General features: G+C 37.4%; 1 protein-coding gene across 1 annotated transcript; it reads left to right on the top strand.

The window, feature by feature from the left end:
• Positions 1-9,940: 9,940 nt before the first annotated feature.
• GCG (glucagon) lies at positions 9,941-16,599 on the top strand. The gene is made up of 6 exons (XM_075153944.1): positions 9,941-10,041; positions 10,440-10,601; positions 11,444-11,497; positions 13,106-13,243; positions 15,399-15,542; positions 16,575-16,599. The coding sequence occupies exons 1-6, from the start codon at positions 9,944-9,946 to the stop codon at positions 16,597-16,599; spliced, it is 621 nt and encodes a 206-aa protein (XP_075010045.1). The 5' UTR covers positions 9,941-9,943.
• Positions 16,600-24,262: the final 7,663 nt, after the last annotated feature.

Here is a 24,262-nt window from a genome sequence, read left to right as displayed (position 1 = left end):
AAACTTAGTCTTCAAATATCTGCTTATAAACAAGGTATACAAGCCTCTGAAGGTGGGTGTAGTTGTTCTGAATTAAGTAGACAGGCCCTTGATAAATAGCCACAGATACACGGTTGTTTCCAAGTCCATTTCACTATGAATCCTTCTTAGCTTTTACAAAATAAAGCTAGAGCTGCAAAGCAAAAACTGCTTTATTCTAGGAACTGAAGTGTACGTAAATAGTAGAAAACCACTGGTTCCTCTCCAAACCATTCATTCCCCAACACCTATTTTCACTGTCTACTTCATTCTTGCTGTGTGAGTTGTACCTATCAATGAACATGCAATCCTCATACCTCAAACGTGGAGCTACATGCTTTGCTTCACTTAGGATTACTGCAGCTGCAAAGAAGAAAAGGCCTGAAGAGAAAACAGCATTAGTAGAAAACCAAGTATAACCCCAGCCAGGCTCCAGAATATGGTTAGGGTAATACTCATTTTACTCAGATACGAAGTCAAATTCAGACTACATTCAATACTTTCCAGTTTGCCAGTCAGTTCCAATTACAAGGCACAGCTGTTTAGAACATTTTATAGAGTAATTTGAAGGCTCTATATTTAATCTGAGTAATTCATAGTATTTGCTAAGAGCATTTGGTATTACTTTCAATTATGAACATTGTCTTCTCAGAATGTAAAGTAACTAGTACATACTTGGCCAGCTCTTCTGCTTGCGCAAATTGATGCAGCTCCATTGACTTCAAATGGAGCAATTCCAATTTATGTGAGTAGACAGTTTGGGCTTCAGCATAGTTACAATAGCTCTCTTTCCTGAGGTACAAACCCATCGGCATCCATGGCAGTGAGCATGGAGCTGCATGCTGTGGAAACGTTTAAAGACCCTAAACTAATCCTCCGTTTCAGAAAGCCATTCTTGCTCTCCAAAGTATAGCCATGGAGTTGTACGCATACATATGCACACATTTCTGTGTGTTATGTGTATGTACACATGTATGTATATAACATGATGCATGTTTTATGTATGTATGTGTTTACACATATGTTCTTCCTATATATGTTTCACTAATTCTCAGAAGGGGAATGCAGGGCTCGTTTGGCTTATTATCATGTAGCAAGGATAGGAAAATAAAAGGGGCTGCCCAGCCTCTGAACTCATGGCTGACAAGGTTAGGGAGAGAATGCTTTCTGTGCAATGTAAGAAAGAAAAGGGTGTGGGCCTGTAGTCATACCCCAAGATACAGCCTCCTCCCTCCCATGTTCTTTAGATGTGTAATGGATAATAATATAATCATATAATAACAATAAATACATAATGAGGAAATACACAGAAAAATGCGGGCGTTTCACTTTTTTGAAAGCATTTGTTGGGGATTTTTTTACTTTTTACTTTCAAAAGTCAGCAACTTCCTAATTAAGATGTTCAGATCTTGACAATTTAAATTTTTTGGATTTTTTTTTTTTGTACCAACAGTTAAAGAGTTGAGAGAAACACCCTAGAAAATTATGATATTCAGAGTATGCTAGCCAGTTAGAACACATATATTGATCCTGTTTTTCTGAAAAGCCATGCCAACTGGAATTGTCACTGCTAGAGCATCAGGTTCAATGTGCAGCTGATAAGAATTCTGCTTCTCATTTTACCTCTTCTGTAACTTTCCCCACAGAGTTTTTGTCCAGTGAGTGCAGTACACTGTCCTTAACAGCAGCCATTACCTGGTGCTGAGATGATGGTGAAGGAAACTTTGATCAACTCCAAATACAGTGAACCTGAGATACAGATCTTTTAATGACTCCAAGTGAATCATGAAAAACATGAAGATGAAACTTCCTGAAGGCAGGTCACTTTCAGGTTCTTTCTCTTAGTCTGACTCAGTTGAAGCACTGTCTCATACGTGAACTATAATATAGAGGAGAGTAAAGTTGCCCTTGACTTTTGCCAAAAGGTGCCATCTAACTATTGTATTTTACAATGTGAGAGGAAAAAACCTGAGTACATATGCATGTTTCATACACTCATTACAATTTTCTGCTTCTGTTTGGTAACTCTTGTTTGCTGTGCTCTTGAAATATGTATTACTATAGATTCAGTTACGGCAACCGAAGGTTGCATGCTTCTTGATGGCAGTTCACTTCTTTCCTGCACTTTTTATTGTCTGTGTATCACTTCAAAAACAAATAATCAGTCACCTTCTAGATGCTAGATGACCTGCTAGATAATATAGCCTGTGCAACAGCCTGCCCAACCAGGTGCACTGAGCTGCTCTGTCTCATACGTTTTTTTCTGAAATCTTCCTGCTGTAAACAAGGAACTTTATCTGACACAAGAAAATAAAAAGAGCTCAACAAAAAGAAAAAGACTGCCTGTTTCCTGGAGGAGATTATATTGTCTTACATTCTGTATTGCCTGTTTCGAAAGCTATGTATCTTTAACTCCACATGCAGTGAGATAATTGTCTGTAGCAATCCATTTCAACAAGTGTGTCTGTGTCATCCTGGTGTAAAAAAGGCCTACGCGGCCCTTTGATCACCATCTGCTGTCCTGCCGGGGTACTGCAGGGCTGGGCAGCCCGCCCTCTCCCGCAGGAGCTGGCCGACTTCACGGAGAGGCAGTGCCTTCTAGTACTTCGTGCTGGACTTACATTTAAACTGTGATTTTGCATCCGCCACATAACGCTCACAAAGTTTAAAGAGGAAGTAGATTAAAAAATAATTCTGAGACAAAGACGACAAAGTATCTCTGTGAAATCGGCATCTCATGAAAATAAGTAGATTTCGAGTATAAGGTTGTTTCCAGGCTTATTTTGGCTCCTTTGACACCATGTCTTAGACGTTGTTTGCCTAGGGAAGGTTGGTATATGGAGATGGTAATTCTGGTCGTTTCAAACAAAAAAACGTGAAAAGCCAAGTTTAATAAATATGTCTGCGAGTTTGTATATCCTACGCCAATACATGACTTTGAATGGATATGAAAAATACAATTAGGAGCAGGAAGAAAGAGGACATGGGGAAGAGAACATATGGAAAAGAGGGGAAAAGAAGTAGCAATTAAAAAGGAGAGTAACAAAAAGGGAAAATAAGGCGCTCAGAAATGACTGAAGGTACAACAGAAGGCAATGATAAGAACAGAAGCTGTGCTCTTCAGTTTTCAGCGGCAGCATTAGTAGACACTTGCATTGTAGCTAGAAATGACAAAAATGGACCATGCATCTCAGTAGATGGATCCAAGAGCAGAGAAAAATTATACTAACACCAAAAAAAAAAATTTAAAATTGATTATGTGGACCGTGTTAGTGAGACTTAATGTCTCCCATACTGTGGTACCACAGCACGGTATTTAGGATAGAGCTCTAAGAAGGATCCATTAAGTTTTGTTTGCCACTCTATGCAAACACTAGGATTATTAAATTTATACACTGCCTCAATTGTATCACATGGGCTATGCCAATCTGGCTGTAGTCAGCCAGCAGAAAATCACCTCAGTGAAGAAGATTCTTTGCTGGCTTCATGGAGCAGTGTTAGGGGAAATAAGAGGGTTTGCTGTAATATGTATGCTTTGTGCCACAAATTAGACCATGGGCCACTCCAGACTGGAGCACAGGCTGTCATTAATGCTCAGTGAGATGTCCACTGTGATTCGAGACCCTTCCCTCTACTGGGCAGAACTGAAACTCAAGGTGGAGTCCTTCATATTTAATGTATCTCCTGGACTGCCTGGCATCTTACATCTGTACTAATAATATTTCATTTTTTGTGCCCTTTTGCATTTTACAAAGGATTATCATGATGTATGAAAATACCTGTAAAAAAAAAAAAGAAACTTCTCCAGGAATTTCTTGAAGGGGTATATCTCACTTGTTGCTTCATAGACAGGATAAAAGACCCATATTCCTGACTGGCAGGTTTTTTTCAGCTGCCAGAGCCGTTGACAAGCTTTGTGTCAATCTCTCCTACCTGTGGTGGCCAGATGGCTGAACATAGTCGTCTTTGGCAACGCTGACCCACCACAGCTACGAAATTGCCCCTATTACTGAATGGTTTAGGACCTTGACAATAGTTGCACAGAACATACACAGCTACAAAGCTCAAATCTGTTTTGGTTTGGGTTTTTTTTTTCCTTGTAGGGAATGGAGACATGTGAGCAAAAGGCTTATCTTGCATAAATATGTAGGCCACAATGTGAAACAATATATAATGAATGTTTGGCATACAGTTCTCAAGTGAGTATGAATTTTCATACTGCAGAATTTACAAAGTTGGCATTTTACATCTAAGGGTGATCAAATCTTTTTGTTAAATTTGACTTGTGTTAGACTTTGCATAGTGGGTAGCCATCACTGCAGTACTTCATATCTCTTCACATTCATTATATTGGCACAATATTACCTGAAGAATCATTCAAGGGCTTTGGGGGAGTTGTGTTGGTTTTTGTTAACAGTGTATTAAATTTATAAACCTTGATTTAAAATTGATAGGTGAAGATGATGCTATTGATGTCAACAGGACCGGGATTTTGCTCAATACTAAATGTTAAATGTGGCAAATCAGAATTTGGAAAAATCGCTGCCTTAATCCCAGGCACCTTTAGCCCACTGTTTGTCATCCTAATGCCCTTCTGTTTGATATTTACTTCTTTGGACATTGCTACTTCACTCCTTTTGCAAATTCATGTTAGCATTGATGTCATAAAGTAAGCAGAATGAATGTGTGAAATTGCTTGTAAAATTATCAAATGAAATGAATAGCAAATATGATGACTTTTTTTTTTAAGTTGAATAAGGAAACTGTCAGCAATGATGCACTCTCGTAATGCTTACTAGAGCTGAACAGTATATATATAAGTTTGTGCAAAAGAGGCAGCTAGGCAGATCTCAGGATCCTCAAGGCTTGCCATAGTTCCAGAAGAGAGAGTAGCAGCTCTTTCTGCAACTGCTACATATCACTTCAAAGTATAAAAAGGTAAGATTTATATGAACTACCGGTACAATTTGTTTGAGAAAGATGAGTGCATTATCTGAATTGTGTTGCCCAAAGTTTGCAGTAGAGATGCAGTATCTTTCAGCAAATTGGTGTTTTCTTCTGTGGTTATAGTCATTGATGTTTGGAGTTAATAACATCATCATTTAAATCCTTTAATCTATTGAATTAGTTCAACAGAGAGTGATCCGAAAAAGGGAAATCAACTGTTTGGGTTGCAGAAGCAATTGAAAGAAGGAAGATTAGCCATGAGAACATAAAAGACATACATTGTAGTAAGAATTTAAATGTGAGATACATAATTATGGATTTTTATATTTTTATCTCCTTTACTATCTCCTCTAGAGATATTTAATGAACATGAGTTTAAAAATATTCACTCCTTATAGATACTGCCTAAATGTGAATCAACGGGGATGAAATTAGCAGAATGCAAACAAATTAAGTGAGCTTTATTAGACACTGATTTAAAACTCTCCAAGACAGATTGTCACTCCATCGCCCTGCAGATTGCCACTCCACTGCCCTACATTTAGATTAGTTTGTCTCAAGCAACTATTCTTTTCATATCACTGTAAGATCTGAAAAGGAAATTTTATAGCACAAAAGTAAAAATTAAAACCTTTCAATAGTTATTGTGATTATTGTATAAAATTTAATTTAGTCTTCCATCCTACTATGGATTTCCTTAGGCTAGAACTGCTATATTTTATAGAACTTTCCACAAGGCATTATAACATGGTAGGTGAATCAGATGTAAGGTACATCTACCTGAAAAAGTAATTTATTTATAATTAGAAATAATTGCTATTTGCAAACAGCTTCATGTCAATAGAAATCTATTTTATTCATTCACACCTTTTAATATGAAAATACTCCCTTTTTTACTGCTGTAACTCCATAATTTGTATTTTTAAACTGGAAATAGATACCGATCTGACTTTTGCAAGATTCTTTTTTGAAAACTCAATGAAATTAAGCTAGTTAAAATTGCACATAGTGTACAAAAGACATCTGCAGTAAAAGATACTGGAAAAACTAGGAAAATCAGGTTGATCAAGGAAATAATATTCAAATAAGTTTCTGATCAAGATTCGCGAGACATATTTGTTACATACTTTCTGGTGGTTCAAACTGAGATGTGTTAAGTTTTTCATTTCCAATCAGAAAGAAATTAAAATGTTTCCGTTAGTCTAATATGCATAGGAACAAAAATTTTCTGTGTGAGATTAGCCTTAGTTCTCCTGCACCTTGACAGTAAGATTGCATGGGTTTTAGCCGTATCTACTGGTGACCTAAATAACTTAGAGCAAATAAAACCTTTCTTCTGATCAAGAAATGAATTGATTAGCAGGAATAAACTAAACAAATATTATTTTGCTGATCATCTCTACAAAACATGTTTGTGTTCCCAAGAATACAGTAACAATTTCTTCTTTAAAAACTGTAGCTTCTTTAACTTGTCGAAAACTGCTGTTCCTGGTTTGGTTACCAATAGCAAGTACTAAACATTGAACAAACAAAACTGATTCTGAATTTTTAAAAGAACATATTTGACAGAATTTTAATAGCTTTTGAAAATTATTATTTTATTGATAAGGATTGTCTTACTTGAAAATTGTATTCATTTCAAAAAACTGCATTTATATATCTTTCTTTTTAGTGATGTCCCCAGGTTTTGATTCTGAAAAATTTAGGAAGAAGCTAAACATGTATTTAACTTTAAACATACTCTTAAGGCATAAAGTAGCCAGTGGGACTGTTCACATCTGAAAGCTCTATAGGACTGAGGCATGAATTAGATCCAAGATATATTGAAATCACTGAAAATCTGTTTACTGACTGCAATGGGCTTTGAATATTTTTTTTTATAAGTCTTATATAAAAGAATAGCTTTTGGTGTCTGATATTACTATAAGGAGTCTGGATTAATGACTAGACTATTTCTTTCATTCCACCTCAGTGACTTAGATTTATGTCTAATCTGTATCATGGTTTAACAAAGCTACAGGCAGCTGTAAACTAACTATCTTTAGTTTTTCGGGTTAAGTAAAAGTATACCAAACTGCTAGCATACCATTAAGCAGGGCAAATTTACTTATATATGGTGCAATAGCCAGACTTTATTTGGTGTCTAAGTTAACTCATTTACAGCTATACCAGCTAGCATGGGGGTCACTACATTACAATCAAACCATTTTTGTGACCACAGCAGAGTTGTCTCCCAAAGAATAGGCAGAACTTTTGTTCCATTGTTGGAAGCCTATGAAATGTGAAATTATGCATTCTTTGGGATAAACATTGGATGTCAGTGTTGCACCACCAAACTACAGCTCCAAATGAAACAGTGAAAAGAGAGTTCAATACTATAGTTAAGAGTTATAATAGGACTGACTACATGGCCACTACAGTATTTGTTGGTACTACAGCAGGATATTTGCAAGTGTAGGCATCAAATCTCATATATCAGGACATTACAGAAGTTAGAAAAGAGTCTCCATACACACTGATAAAAAAATAAGCAACACTGGCAGTGGCTTCTGGTGGAGAGAGGGAAATGGACTCCCATCACTTAATAATACAATCCACCAGAAAATCTTAACATGCATCAATTTATTTTCCTGGTTTTGATTAAGATTTGATTAAGATTTTGATTGCCTTAAATATTTTGATATTGACACTGAGGTATCCTAGTAAAATATTTATGTTATTCATTAAGATTCTCTTAAAAATTAGGCCTCACAAAGTACCAGAAGCAATACACTCTTCCTAACCATAGGTAAAATGCCTGCCAACAGTCAAGCTTTGCAGCTCCAACTATAAGTTATTTTATAATAGATGAAAGAAACAGATTTCATAAAAAATCTGCTCTGTAGCTGGGCAGACTACTGGGGCAGAGTAGAAGTCCTACAGCAGTAAGGTTTTTGATGCAGGAGTTTACTTTTTCAGAGATTTTCATATAGCCCCCCCATTTGCACTGGTCAGTGCAGAGCCAACTCTAAACCTCAAGACAGAGTAATCTGCACCTTCTCAACACATCATTCCTTCACAACTTTCTTATGGCTTCCTCCAGTCCATAGTATATTTAAATTCAGCCTACTGTGACAAGGCATTACAGTAAAGAATAGATATGTTTTCACTCAGACTGCCTTATTTTATAAATCATTGAATTTCAATAAATAACTCCTCCAGTGGAGCCGGAGGAGTACAGTGCAGATTACATTTAGTGGGGAGGGTGTTTGTTGCCTGGGTCTTACTTCGCCACCTACCACTTTACTTCAATGCACTCATCTTTCCTATATCCCTTTGTTTTTCAGACTGTAACATAAACATGTCATGGATGGCGGAAGGGCTCTTTCAAATATACAAGTATCAGTCCAAGTACATGATGAAATTACTTCCAGTGACATTTTGCTGATGTGAACTCATTGCAACTTCTGTTGCTTTACAGCAGATTAATATTGTGATCTATACTGATTTTAAAGTTAGAATGAATAAGCATTTACTATTCATCATTCAATGAATGAGCATTTAGCCATTGAATGAATGGCATATTCAATTTCTTTGTCAAGGTCAAAAATACCTAACCAAATTTTAAATTCATTTTGTTTTCTATACATTCGTTCCATAAATTTAAGTGATCCAAAATAATTAAAATTAAACAATATCTACTAGTTGATTTTGCAAGTTTCCTCTCATTTCCTGTTTATGCAAAGCACTTTTGAGACCATTAGCCAATAGCTGCTCATAGTCCCTTTTGCACAGGGTTTTGTGAGCCTAAAATGAATAGCATTTCCTTGGTCAACAGAGTTTGTCCTATAGGGGGTCATGAGTCAATAGACTAATACTACTACATTAAATAATGAAAATTATTTAATACCCATAATTAGGGGATTAGAGGATGCCTTATTCCCTTTCGTGACAATTCACTGAAAGTTATAACTGTACTACTTGCATGAGTAAACCATTCACTAATGCAAGTAGGGGAATAACATCTTTGCTGTGGATCACCAAAGCATTTGTACATGCTCTAATACTCTAGTTTACATTGAATAATCTCACATTAAAGTCAGTGAGACTTTAACGGTCAAGTTATTAAAGTGCGCGTGAAGAAGACACATATAATAACAGCCATTTCTGTTACATGGTTGAAGCCAGTGGAATGACCTGTAACAGTAAGAATTACATCTGGGAGACAATATTTTCTGCTTTGGTTTATTACCATTAATATGAAGTATATACCCCATATCTTGTATATCCCATATAGCCCCATAATGGAAGCCCTTAAGCGGAAATAAAGTATTATGTCAATAGTGCAACAAGCAAAATTTGACATATCACAGCATGAATTGAACACAAGCCAGTGTGTGGTTTGGTGGTTATTTTCTTCTAAGGAGCCACACCTATTAATAAGTCATTATTAAATCCAGAGGCCTATTGCTGCAATATGTTATTTAAAAAAAAAAACTTTTAAAAGGAGGGTGGAGGGCCAGAAGGAAAGAATGAGGAGCTGCTAATGTGACAGTAATCTTGACAGAGATTTGTTTTGTTTTTTCTCTAGTGAATGAATGGGAAAAAAATAAAAGTTAGACCAATACCCTAGTTTTGCAATAAAACAATATTATAGAAACAGATCTAATGCTTGCCATTAGCAGAACACAGAGCAAAGGAGATACAGACCTTTATCCTCGTATTACAAAAGAAAGTGAGGATGCAGTTGCTCTCAGCTCACCTTGCATTCTAGAATAGAGACTAAAGCCTGAAGACTAGAACAGAGACATCATCTTTTGAATGCCTACCCAAGGCACTACAGTCTCCATCCACTGGACTTGGACCCCGTCCTCACGGGGTCTCAATATCATCAAGTTTAGATCAGCATTAAGGATGTCTCTTTTCGATGTAAATGATTCAGACGTATGTAAAGATGATTACATTTTTCTTTGTTGCTTTATTTCTGTTTTGACAGGCAATGAAAATGAAAAGTGTTTATTTTGTTGCTGGGCTCCTTTTAATGATAGTTCAAGGCAGCTGGCAAAATCCTCTTCAGGATACAGAGGAGAAATCAAGGTAAATTCTTCAGATCAAACTTCTAAAAACACTTGGCCTGAACTTTGTTTTCTTATAGTTTAAAGCAAAACATACTATGACTGTGTATGACGTTTTTTGTATACTACTACACAGTACTTAATCTACCATTGGAATTGGCAAAAGTTTTTAATATTGTAAAGGATAGCAAGAAGTTTTTGGTATTACAAACAATAGCTGCCTTAGTGAGCCAAGAAGACCTTTTAATTATGCAGTATCCAATCTACTATGTTGATTCATTTTACTAGCCAGCTAGTGATCAATATGCCACTTGCTTTTACTTTGTGAGAGTATAAAATAGCATTTTTAAAAGAAAAGCCAATGCACCTGTAGAATGTACTATAACCATTGCCAATTAACAAGTTCTAAACTTTTCGCAGATCATTCAAAGCTTCCCAGTCTGAACCATTAGATGAATCTAGACAGCTAAATGAAGTGAAACGTCACTCACAAGGCACATTCACCAGTGATTACAGCAAGTACTTGGACACTAGACGAGCTCAGGACTTTGTGCAATGGTTAATGAGCACTAAAAGAAATGGGTAAGCATTTTGATCACATTGCTATAGATCTCCATATACAGAAACAGCCAAAAATCTATCTGAATTCAGTTTCTTGATTTCAGCTTCCCATCACAGACCACGTATAATCCTCAAATCAGTAAAGTACTTAAGGAAAATCTATATATAACGTTAATATGTTATTAGAAATGGGGAATATATGCAAAATCAGTCAACAGGATTTGGATAAATCAAGTGTAGTATCAGTATATTACCTGATATGCCATCTAAGAAGACTATCTCACCCTCTTTGGGACAGATTGTTTCAGTGAATGAATTAAGTTCAATAGGAATAAGATATGTAAATATAATGTAAAGGTCTGGGCCATTGGGCCTTCATAAAACTTTCCTATCTATGGATACTCTAATCCTGAAGGTTCATTTGTGGAAAGGGAGTTAAGGTTTAAGTTTTGTTGACCACTGGATAATTTACCAGTATCACAAGTATATTGTTAAGGCATGAGTTGGCATGTTTTTTGAAAATATACTTTGATTAAACACAAGCTACCAAGCTGAGAGCAAGAATACTGTAAAACCATGTAAGTCTACGCCCTGTGTTCTAGAGAAGATCTGTCCACAGAATCCCAAAATCTATGATATTAATGCTTTTAAATACCTGTGGAAGTCTTTAAAGTATAAAGTAACAATTTCTAGATATTGTATTAATTTAAATTCATAAGCCTAAAATTATTTATAATATTCATCTATCAGTCATGGTTGTTTATCATAATATTTAAATAATAACCACTAAAATCTTATCAGCTTATGCATGCTCTGCAATGTACTGGTAATAATGATCTAATGATTGTGGAATTCCACTACAGCCAACAAGGACAGGAGGACAAAGAAAATGACAAATTCCCGGACCAGCTCTCAAGGTATTCTAGTTGCCACAACTTGTTACTCAAAAACAGTTTGAGCTCATTTTCTGTTAAACAAGAAAGAAAACGAGTATTCTTTACAGTGTTACCACAATCCAAGAAATACCTATCAAAAGAAATTATCTCGCACCTGCTTTTTACAAGGAAAAAGGAAATGTCTCTATGTTATTTATTCCTGTACCTGTGTTCTATAGCTATGCTGCAAGGAATGCAACAGGATGAGAATAGATTTCAAGAAAGGACATTCCAAGTAATAAAGGAGAGTAGAGAATCGGATAAAAATAAAAACTTGGTATAGAAAAAGGCTGAAGCAAAAAAAACCCACAACATTATGTTGAGGAAAAGAAAACCAGTGAGAAGACCAATGAAAGCAAAATGGCCAGGCACCAATTTGCAGAGAGCTGATAAAACACAATACAATGCTCAGCCCTAAGCACTCAGTCCCATGTTACATAAACCACTCATTACAGGAAAGGAGAACACAAGATCTGCTGGAGGCCAGAATTTTGTTTCTGGACAATGTATTTGGGAGAGGGTCGTTGGAGATTTGAAAAAAATAGAACAAAAGCCCAGTAAGTGTTTTTGCAAAAGAGATTGAAATACCTATATTCATTCTTCCTTTTGTCAGAAATTCCAATGAGAATAGCTCGGATCGCAAAGATCCTTCCATTCAAAACACTGTCGATATCAGTAACAAATCTGTAATAATGTTTCAGCCTCAATTGAAACAGTGTATCTCAACAAAATTAATGTTTCACTAAAAGTGTTCCAAACAACTCTAGTTAGCGTGCTGATGAAAAGTGCAGATGGTACTAAATTAGGAGGAATGGTGAAATCCCAAGAAGATACAAAATAATAGACAGAGCTAGAGGCCCTGAAAATTGGGTGGAAATTTGCAAATTCTGAAAGAGAAATGCTAGGGAACTTATTCATGGAAAATATTCCATAATATGTCTACTTCTCAGTGCAGCTTGCCGTCCTAAGGGCCGGTGTGACATAATTTTGTGCTATATCAGAGAAAGAAGCACAATGAGGTGTAGGGAGGGAGAAGGCAATTGCCTTTCTCTGTTAAGCTGGAGGTATTCAGGCTTGAAATTGTTCTAAGATTATCACTTGGTCAGAATGATGATTAAAAAGGTGTTCACAAAACAATTCAAAATGTAAATTCAAAAGGAATTAAGTCTGAACAGTTTGGCTAAGAAATAATGAAGATGCAGGTAGGAAGAGTGGCTTAATGGAAATTTTTTGGTTAACACAAGAGGTAACAAAAAATATGTCTGTAGAATACAATACAATTTGTTGATCATAGCTAATTAATCTAGCAGCCCATTCCAATGCAGCTATATTTGCTTTCAGCACCTGATTTGATTTGTTCAGAACTAGTTCAGGCATCTCCGCACAAAACTGTATTGCATAGCACGGACAATGCCTTCAGAACTGAAAGAAATCAAGGAAAAAAAATATCAAGAGTAATTTGAGAAGCAAAAAAAACCCTCTCCCCAATAAGGAATGCTAGTCTGGTGGGTGGGAAATAGAAATCAATAAAGGTTAAAAAAAAATTAAAGCCCTTATGCAGTCTGCTCCTAGAGTCTGCTCTTCTTTCAGCAATGCGATCTCCAAGCGTCACGCTGAATTCGAGAGACATGCTGAAGGCACCTACACCAGTGATATCACCTCTTATTTGGAAGGTCAAGCTGCCAAAGAGTTCATTGCTTGGTTAGTGAATGGACGAGGAAGAAGAGAGTAAGAATCCATCCATTCCTATTATTAAATTTTGTCTTGCTTTTGGGGTTAGAAATCAAGTCTGATGAAACCTTGATGTGTTTTTGATCATTCTTGCTGTAATCCATGTCTTTCTTTCGTAATAGAAGATATTCTGTGGGTGTTAGACTACTACTTTAAATTATTAAGTTCAAATACAGATTAAAACAAACCTGTTCAGTAAGCTGTTACACTCTAAAAGGTCAAGTTATATTTAAGGTCAAGATATCTAAAACTAAACCAGACCTTCCCCTAACTACCACCTTTCCCCCTTCACATAACATTGCTTACAGTCTCCTTAACTACCATCGAGATGATTCAAGTCAGTGTCATCTTAAATTACTTTCTCTTTTTTTCCCTTTCACAGTCAATCTTTTCCTTTGCAATATTTTCAAGATTAAATTTTTACCAATGTCATCAGCTGTACTCCATGTGCTGGTGATCATTCCCAGCAGTAACTGATGATGTCTTTTCCTCTTCCCATGCTCCACAAAATCTCCCCAAGTTGCTGCTGCCAAAATAACTATCATTTCCTACAACTATGACTTATTTTCCTTTTTAAGACACCTCTACTTCTTTTGCTATGGTTCACAGTTTCCTGGATGCGGTGCTCCACGGTTTTGACCTACTTATGTCTCTGATTTCTTTCATTAATATCTTGTTCTCCACATACGCATTGTAGATTTCTCAAGCCTATTCACTTCATCTACTCACTCATGACTTTACATCTTTTTTTATGATAGTTTTCCACTTAGAGTGGCCTTACCTTCAATCTCCTGCAGGCATCTTCCATCTCATCATGTTTCCAACTCTGCATGGTTAGGAGCTACACCGTGCACATGCCACTCCCCACCTTTTAATCGTTCTGTACTTATTTGTGCCTTTAGACTGTAAGCTCTTCGGGGCAGGGATTTCAGTTCATCCTCTGATTATATATTCTACCAGCTGTAAAGTACTATGTAAGTCTCTCGCACTATATAAAAATAATAAATAACAATAACAATAAAATATAATCTGTAAGACAAGATTGTGTGTTGTAGTCAAGGAAGACTAAATAGGTAAAAGCAAATTTTGTAAATAATGACAATTTCCTGAAAAAAACAGAGTTAAATAAATGAGGTCAGCTATATAGAGAAGGGAAAGGCTGCTGCCACTTCATAGGGATGTTCAGATTTGCAGTTGGTTTTCTGTCATGTTTTATTTTCGTAAGCAGAAATAGGGTATTTCAGTATCTGTAAGACAGAGAGATTACAACCTAGCTGTGATGAAATGATCTTAGAAATGGACAATTAAATGTAGACTACCCTTCTGCTTCCCAATCTTTAGTATTATTTGTGGTCAAACTTGTATATAGCCTTTCCCTTGCATGGAAAGAACCAGTCTGCCTGTCGTTGGTCCCAGAGCACAGTATCAGTGCACCTTAATGGAATTCATTAAAATCTTCCTGTATTTGACGGGATGAAACAAGAGAGGAAAGTTTTCTGAACCAGGCCCTTGGCATAATGGTATTCCAACGGTTAAAAAAGGATAGAGCAAGAATCAGGATCCAATTCCAAATATAAAATGCTATTGTACAGCAAACAAGCACGTAGATTTTATACAGGTTTTGTAATGTAATTACTTTAATCCCCAAAAAAGTTGCTGCTTTTAATATCTAAATACTTACGCAATCTAATTGTAAATATATAACTAGGACTTAAGTCCAATTAAAACAGAAAAAATGTATGAAAATTTGACTATAATGTTTTAGTAGTGATATTTCTTAAATAACAACTCCTAGTAAATCTACTGGGAGTTTTACTGATGCCTAGTCTACTTGGCACAGGCATTGCAGACTGAGATAGGTTTTTGCATGTATGGCTTTTCCAAAAAATGCTAGAGAGGAATTTAGACTCACCTGAAGGAACAGTCCTCATCTGGTAAAGGGAGACTTCCAAGCTTTATTCTGTTGTTAAAATAATGCCTCAAAAGATGTTCTGATATACGTCGTGCTGTGCTAAGCCATAACATCAGGCTCAACCCTTAACTCCTTAAAATCACAGGAAATGTGCAGTGTATTAGAATCTGTAACAAGGCCCTTTTAAACTGTTTGTTTATTTTGATCTGCAAATTGTTTGATAATTTCTTCCCTTTGAAGTTTCCCAGAAAAAGCTCTTGTGGCCGAAGAAATGGGCCGAAGACATGCAGATGGCACTTTCACGAGTGATATCAACAAAGTCCTTGATGACATGGCTGCCAAAGAGTTCCTAAAATGGCTGATTAACACAAAAGTTACCCAAAGGTGCCTGAATTTTGATTGTGTTATTCTTAATATACTGGGGACTTAAATGTATTTGTCACACATAGGAAAAATACTGCTAATTTTTCTCTTAACAATTGACATATCTGTAACTGTGTTACAAACTTTGTTACAGTGCTGAACAAGGATAAGACACTAAATAGAACTCATTCCAAATATAATCTGTATTTTGCATCAGTGGTGAACCTATTTAATAGTTTCCTATTTAACTTGAGGGGAATGTTGCCACTGGATGTTACCAGAAGTGAGATCATATTAAATTATTGAAAAATAAAACTCTCCTTTGCATAGGCATTATAAAATCAGAAATATTTGTTGGTAAAATTACATCAAATTGATTATTCTTTAAAGACCGTGATATAAAACACTGCCTTAAATTGTGGCTTGTCATTAGGGAATAGGGTACTGTAATCTGAGTTCCTGACAGCTAACTATTTAAGAACCCTGCTTTAGTTTGCCTGTATATAGGCAAACGCTGTTGGAAAAGTAACATTTTCTATCTGAGCTCTGTGAACAGGTTAATATTTAAGAATTATTTGTTAACATTAACAAAGCATTTCAAAAATAATAAATGCCAACTCAAGGCACATGTAAGCAGCCAGATTTTTTAAAATGTTGGATGTCCACTCTGTAAAAATTAATTACTTTTAGACTTTTGACTACTGAAGCACCCAAAATGACTAGTTGATCTTGGAAATCTGAAACAACCAATATTGTCTCAAAAAATTTAGAAGCTACAGTTAAAATACAGTTTTTATTAACATTTTAATATTTTTGTGTTTGTTTGTAGTTCAGTATTGAAACAAACAATTTAGGAAAATATCTATTAGAAACTATTAAAAAGCTTTTCCTTTAGGAATAATTGTTTTTAATCTGTTATTAGAGAGAGGCATTAAGGGGTCTGTGGAACTAACATCTGCTAACTCTTAAACAGAAAAAAATATGTTGCACACATATTTCATAAATCGTGGGAGATCTATAATATATCCTAACTGCTGCTGCTTTTTTTTCCAGGGACCTTTTGGGAGAATACCAGTAAAAATGCAGAATAAAAATGGGATAAATGAAGATCTTCATTGCATTGACTGCCAGTTTTTAAGAGATTCTGAAATCTGTATTCTGTCATTTACGTTGGGTGTAACAAAGCTATGTCACCTTGCATGCCAGGAAATAATTGTACTATAGTTTAGTGTTGCCAAAGGTTTATATATGGAAAACCTATTGTCTAAGGGATGGTTATCTTAGCAGCTTTTAGACTATGAAAGTTCCATATCTTCATATTTTCCATTTATTAGGATTGAAGTAACTCCATTTATATTTAATGATAAAATTATTTTTCTAAAAAGTTGACTTCTACACACAAAGGATTCAATCGCCAATTATATGTGTTATTTGTAAGGGGCTGGCAGTTACAAATGCCTGAGAAGTGAATATCCCTCTTAAAACCTTTGTTATAAAAAGGCTAAGCTTTAAGGATATTAAATGATAGCCTTAAATAAATTTTTTCAAGCTTCTTTTCTGTTGACTTTTCATGTGTATATCCCTTGTGCCTCTTTGCACTCCATTTCATTTTATTCTAATATTTTAGTGTCATTGAGATCTTGGAAGTGGTTTGTTTGGAATGATAAAACAAACTCAACGTTTTGTTTTGTCACATTTTCTCCACAATGATTCTCAGAAAAGAGCTGTGTGAACTTTGAATTATCTTTAGTTGAAAAAGAAATCATGTAAGATGAAGCCAGAGGGGGAAACAAGACTGAACAGACAAGTATTCTTCATTAGCATAAATTCTTGTTTCTCAGCAAAAGCAGGACAGCTTTGGAAAATATTAAGTGCAGTATACTCCATTAGTAGTGGAAACTGCCACATAATTTCTTCAAATTTTATAAGATTGTCAAGTAAAACCAACTCAAATGGCCCTGGGGTCACTCTACTCTGTGTTGTGTTCTTTTCTTCCTTCTTCTTCTGAGAACCGCCTTGTCCATCATCTCTTGCATTTAGCAACGTGTACTGTAACTTGCAAGCACAACGGTCATTTCAGTAACCTGTGCCTTCTCCATTATGGTGACAGAACATTTTGCTTGCAGATCTCAGTGTTTCTAGCAATCCAAACTATTACACTCTCAGCTGGCCAGGGCATATTTTTGTAGGTATAGTAGTAGCTGCAACTCTCAAATAGCCACAGGTGCTGTTATGCACCTCTTACTTCTTATGACTCCCCAAACACCCTTTTCTCCCCTTGCTATAATAGCAATATGCCAGGTATCTATAATAAAATGTCCTAAAGGGCAAGTGGCTTAAGAGAGATCCAACGGGCTTAGCAAATACCTAGTAGAAGTTGATGTGAAGCAGGAGTGTTGCTGAATCAGAATTAGCACCTATAACTTTTGTTAGGAATAACTAGTATTGTTTTGTGTCTCATTTGTTTTTTAAAGGCATCTGAAACTTTCACTGACAGTCTAGAATTTCTGGAAAAATAAGATTAGATTGTCCTCCCAAAGTGCTACAGGAACCAATATTCTGTAATTTCAGATCAGGACTGATCATACCCAACTTGGCATCTAGAACAGCTTCTTCACAGTAACAGAAAGCTGTTCTAACATCCCAACTTTAAACAACTAAAACTCAACAAAACCTTGTGCTAAAAAAAAACATCATAGCATCCAAAATACCACTGGAGATTAAAAAAAAAGGGGGGGGAAGAATGTATACATATTTGTTGTTTATTTAACCCCATTTGTACACAGTGGTTTGGTTCCAAGTGCCTCTGGAACTGAAAAAGATTCAGTTATACACAGCTGGATCCATATGGTCCAGGCTGAAATGGTACAAACAGTTAATTCTACTATTTCCATAGATTGAGCAGTTGTCTTTAAAATGTTTTATTCCACTATGTCCAGGATATTTAGTGCTCTGAAGGATAGGATTCCTGAGTTACAAATCCATTTTCCTGTGGTGTCTGTCACCTGTGTATTTGAGCACCTTCTAATGATGGCTTTGCCAGCTATGAAAATACTGTTTTCCCACATTTTTACAAATTATACGCTTTTAGGAACAGAGGGGTATAAATTATTTTCTCAAAGTTATGCAGCTTGTCTGGAACAGCAAAAATACTTAATTCCTAATTTTCTGAGTCCCAATCTAGAACGTGAATCAAAAGACACCTTTTCTTCAGAAGTGAGATGAAGTTGAGCATGTTCCAGAAGTTCCAAACACATGTTTTAGCTCAACAGGACTAGGACTTCCAGATCCTGAAATCACAGAGCAAGTCCATATAGGATTAAAAAAAAAAAAGAGGTACGTGCTGGGTATTTCTAATACACGCTAGATGAAATTCAGTGAATAGTACAAACATAGAGAGAAATAAGTAGCAGTCACTTCTTTAAAAAGTGCCTTTACTGGACAATAGCTACCCATGTCTGCAGGCTGAGAGAGGGCAGAATAGCTGCAGCGTTCAAGCCTAGAGAGAACTGCTATTTATGTTTTAATCTTAATTTTATACTCTAGTAAGGGAGAGAGAGAATTCTAGGCCTTACATGCTGTGAGCGGGACATCGGTAGAGAAATTTAGGAACAGGGCTAGACCCTCATGCACCCTCAGAAACATTAATCTTCCTTGCAGTTGAGGACGCACACTGTGTACAGCTTATTAAAATCACATGCTCTGGTGTATATGAGGGGTCTTGACTGGTATAAAAGATAGCACTGTTGCGATGCCCCTCTGCACCTGATGTGAGTTTTAAGTCTACAAAAGAGTTAGGGTATGGGTCCCATCTTATTTGAAATACATTGTAAATGTATCATAGATGCAGTTTATGGTGCATAAATGTAATTTTTTTTTTGTTTTCATTCACTCCACGCTGACTTCTTCACTCTACTAGAAAACTGAACCTTCTTTAAGTTGTATGAAAACAGTACCACTGGCCCGGATGTTTTGACTTTATTGTATATGTGCACCTTCTACAATTCCATATTCCATGAACTCATGTGTGTATCTAGAGTCCTCTGTGTATCTGCACATGTGCTGCCTAGAACTTCCAGGTGGCCTTATATTAAAAAGTGTTCCCAACATTACGTCCTTTATTAACTGTATTTTATATGCTGAGTGTGCAGCATCCTTCCTCTTCCACTCAGATCATTCACCTGGTCACAACTGCACTGTGTCTCCCACAGCATTCTCCTAGAGAAGCTGGCAGCTCACAGCTTAGACAGGCACTCTCTTCGCTGGGTAAAAAACTGGCTGGACGGCCGAGCCCAGAGAGTTGTGGTGAACAGAGTTAAACCCAGTTGGCAGCCGATCACAAGCGGTGTTCCCAGGGCTCAGTACTGGGGCCAGTCTTGTTCAACGTCTTTATCAATGATCTGGACGAGGGGATCGAGTGCTCCCTCAGTAAGTTTGCAGACGACACCAAGCTGGGCGGGAGTGTTGATCTCCTCGAGGGTAGGAAGGCTCTGCAGAGGGACCTGGACAGGCTGGATCGATGGGCTGAGGCCAACTGTATGACGTTCAACAAGGCCAAGTGCTGGGTCCTGCACTTTGGCCACAACAACCCCAGGCAACGCTACAGGCTTGGGGAAGAGTGGCTGGAAAGCTGCCCAGAGGAAAAGGACCTGGGGGTGCTGGCTGACAGCCGGCTGAACATGAGCCAGCAGTGTGCCCAGGTGGCCAAGAAGGCCAACGGCATCCTGGCCTGTGTCAGAAATAGTGTGGCCAGCAGGACCAGGGACGTGATCGTGCCCCTGTACTCGGCACTGGTGAGGCCGCACCTCGAATACTGTGTTCAGTTTTGGGCCCCTCACTACAAGAAGGACATGGAGGTGCTGGAGCGTGTCCAGAGAAGGGCAACGAAACTGGAGAAGGGTCTGGAGCACAAGTCTTATGAGGAGCGGCTGAGGGAACTGGGACTGTTTAGTCTGGAGAAGAGGAGGCTCAGGGGAGACCTTATTGTGCTCTGCAACTACCCGAAAGGAGGTTGTAGTGAGGTGGGAGTTGGTCTCTTCTCCCAAGTAACTAGCGATAGGACGAGAGGAAATGGCCCCAAGTTGCGCCAAGGGAGGTTTAGATTGGACATTAGGAATAATTTCTTTACTGAAAGAGTGGTCAGGCCTTGGAACAGGCTGCCCAGGGAAGTGGTTGAGTCACCATCCCTGGAGGTATTTAAAAGACGTGTAGATGAGGCGCTCAGGGACATGGTTTAGTGGGCATGGTGGTGTTGGGTTGGTGGTTGGACTTGATGATTTTAGAGGTCTTTTCCAACCTTAATGATTCTATGATTCTATGATTCTATTTACTAAGTATCTGGAAAAATAAGCATATTGAAGCAAAATAAGATGACTAATTGGAATTAATACAATAAAAATGAACAGAAACCTGAGATACTCTAACCATTCAACTGTGCTCTGAGGAGACATGGCAAGAATCTTCAGTTGCCAGGAAATTAATTTTATAAAGAAAAAGATGTAAACTTGAAAAAACTGAAGGACAGCTGCTACTAGTCACATTGAAATGGTTGTCCCAATGACAACCAGAGAAAACAGGTTTTTTTTCTCATTTACTTTCCTGATTTACAGTTAACGCTCTCTTCACAATCCTCTGAAACAGAACCAGTGTAATGATGAATTACAAAACTGTCCTTATGCCATTTCAGCCTCAAAACACAAAGAAACAAAAAGATATTATTTCTGAAATAAGCAGACATTTTTAATACATTTGGTATCAAAAGACACACTTAGTCAAGTAGAACTTGAACACTCCTCAATGCTAATAGCACTTTTGCCTTCTCTTCCTCACAGCACATTTGAAGTGAGCCACTGAATCACTATAAAACTTTCTCCAGCACATATTTTGTCTCTCATAGCCACACATTGAGACATCTGGAACACATTATTGCACCTGTAAAGTAGACTGTATACATTTTAATCGCAAACAATAATTTTTTTTTTGTTCTGCAGAGAGACCTTATGTTTTCCATTTTCCCTGTTTGACTTCTCCAAATATTTCTGGAGGAAAGACTCAAATATATAAACAGACTTATAACAAAGTCTTGAGTTTCACTGAGGCCAGAAATCTGAAGGAGACATCACATCTGGCGGGTCCACCAAATGTTTGGGAAAGCCAACCTTCAGGCTGAAAGCTGTATTTTGGTTCTTTCTAGTAAGTAGCTCTTTTTAATCATACAACTTCTTTATGAATACTTTTGTGTTCAGCATACAATATGATGAACAGCTATGGCTTCTCAAATTTTATTGAGTAGCAACCACTGCTGAATATTCATTTCTTTAATCTCTTGGCATCATATTAATACATATCTGATTGCAAAAGAACACCATGGTATAAAGTAATTTGAAATACTTAGCTGGCCAACTTTTTAAGTCTCAGGCTCTCACAAAAGACAATCTGACAGAGCACCAGAAGCACAACCATTACAATCATTTTTGGGATCACAGGTATTTTGATCAGACAGGAGGAACCTGAGATTTTTCCAAGGTGTAGAGAATCACTACTAGGAACTACTGCAACTAAGTGGAAAACATATTCTGCTATATCGACTCTTACTGGATCACTCAGGTAGTTCTCAGTACCAAATCAGGTCCCATAAGCCTCTGGCATGACCAGAGTCAGAAGCACTGTACTTTATTAGACGTTTTGGTCTAGATACATGAATTCAGATTTCCAAAGGTACTTAAAATTGTGTACCCACTGCAACTAGCAGAAGCTAGGCATATGCTTTGTCGGTGTAGGTCTTTTTTTCTTCTTAGAATTAACCACTGAGAAGCATTAAAACCTTGCAGATCATCTCTCAAAACATTATTAAACTGCAACTTGTCTATGAAAAGCTTGGTAACATTCAGGTACATTTTATCACAAAACTGAGATTATAATTTGATTGTACTATACTTTGAGACACAGTGATGATCACTGCTTAAATGTTTAGAAAACAAAGAACAGATTGGCTGAATTATATATATGTTGTGATTCCTACTCACTGGGAAAAGGAACATTCACCCCAGGAATGGGGGGGGTTGTTTTGTTTTTCTTTTTTATTGTTGTTGGCAAGACGAGCGAGTGCACAATATACCAGATAGATATTTAAGTGGAGTTGTAAGACATTCTGAAACTCCAGTCATGCATCTCATAGCATATATGGGATACTAGTTTGAAAAGTAATGTAAAAGACTGCCATTTCACTGTGATTTTCCTTTATAAAAGTGGACTTATCTTTACACAGAAATTAGTGTTAAGCAAACTGTGATTTTGCAGCACGTTAGATCCTCCATTGTAAATTTACACTGAGCTGCATGGAACCACTGTCAGGGCACATAATGGTATTCCTAAGGTGAACCAATATAGCTAGCACAGTGTAAATTCGTAACTAGTAGTAACCACTACCTTCAAGGAGCATGGTACACAATAGTGAGCAGAGCATAAGTTTATATCTAAATAAAGTCTACTACCTTCCATATAGATAAACCGTTAATATTTGTATTTTGGGCTGCTCTAAAGGAGATATATCTATCATAAAAAGTTACTAACCTACTTCTAGATTACTTAAGAAACAGCAGCAAAATACTAGTGTTCAATCTGCAGAAGTGAAATGAAGGAACAAGCAGCACAACTTTACTGAAAGCTCTGACAAGTAATTTGAAGGCAAGCCTAAGAACATTTGCTATCTCCCTTGGCTTCGAGTCTCTTCCTCTTGCTTTAGCGGATCATACATATTTTCTGTTCCATTTCTCCAGTTGTAAAATACCTACATCTCTCTCTGATAACCGCTAGTATTCTGCAAATAGAGGGGGGAAAAGCTAAGATGGACCAAACCAAAAGCACAGACCACACCACTCAATAATTACTTTTTTGAGGCTAGAATTCTTCTCTTAAAATAATTCCAGAAACTCCCACAGCTTTCTGACTACTTGGTGATGCTCAGATTTTAAACAATCAATGCTTTATAGTTTTGATTTACAGGTTATTCTCAGTCTTTGCCACCAATTAGTCCTACTGTCTCAACACATACCCAAAATTCTCCTTGGAAATGGAATTGTCTGATGTGATAAACCAGGGTCATCTTCAGAGCTAAATTTTAAACTTTTATCCTATACTTCCATTTTCTGGTCTTAATTTAAAATCCCATTTTGCAGACTTACACATCCATCTCTCTTTTATGCCAAGAACCAGTGCCAAAGAAATAAATATAAACCCTTCCTGCAATTTTATCAGTCTTTCCATGACTTGATTGCCAGAGAAAGAAGTTCAAAAAGCAGAAACTTTACAAGAAATGCTGGTGTTATCAAAGCTTTAGCAGCGTTTGAAGGCATTTCACTTCCGGGACCTCTGCGTGGCCGTTATCTGATTTCCTACAGAAATCCCTTCGGTGTCAAAGGTCCCTCCTCTTTAATGTACAGCTATGTCACCGCGCTCCAAGTGTTTGAACTGAAGGAGAAACCGCAGCTCAGAAAACAACACGCGAAGCTGCAAAGCCAGCACGAAAACCGAGCTCTTGGACAACCCCGCTGCCTGGCGCTGCTTGCTTCCCGCAGGCGGCAGCCGCCCCCGGCCCCCCCGGCGAGGCGCCCAGCGCCGCTCGCAGCGGCAGCCCCCGGGGGCAGCGGCAGGACTGCAGAGCCCAAGCCGGCAGCTTTGCTCCGCTCGGCTCCTGCCCCCAGGGCAGCGGCCCCGCCCGCTCCGCTCCGCTCCGCCGCGCC

Source organism: Calonectris borealis, chromosome 6, assembly GCF_964195595.1.
Source record: "Calonectris borealis chromosome 6, bCalBor7.hap1.2, whole genome shotgun sequence".
Classification (NCBI taxonomy): Eukaryota; Metazoa; Chordata; class Aves; order Procellariiformes; family Procellariidae; genus Calonectris; species Calonectris borealis.
Note: the sequence above shows the minus strand (reverse complement) of the source record. Positions and strands in the feature narration are given on the sequence as shown.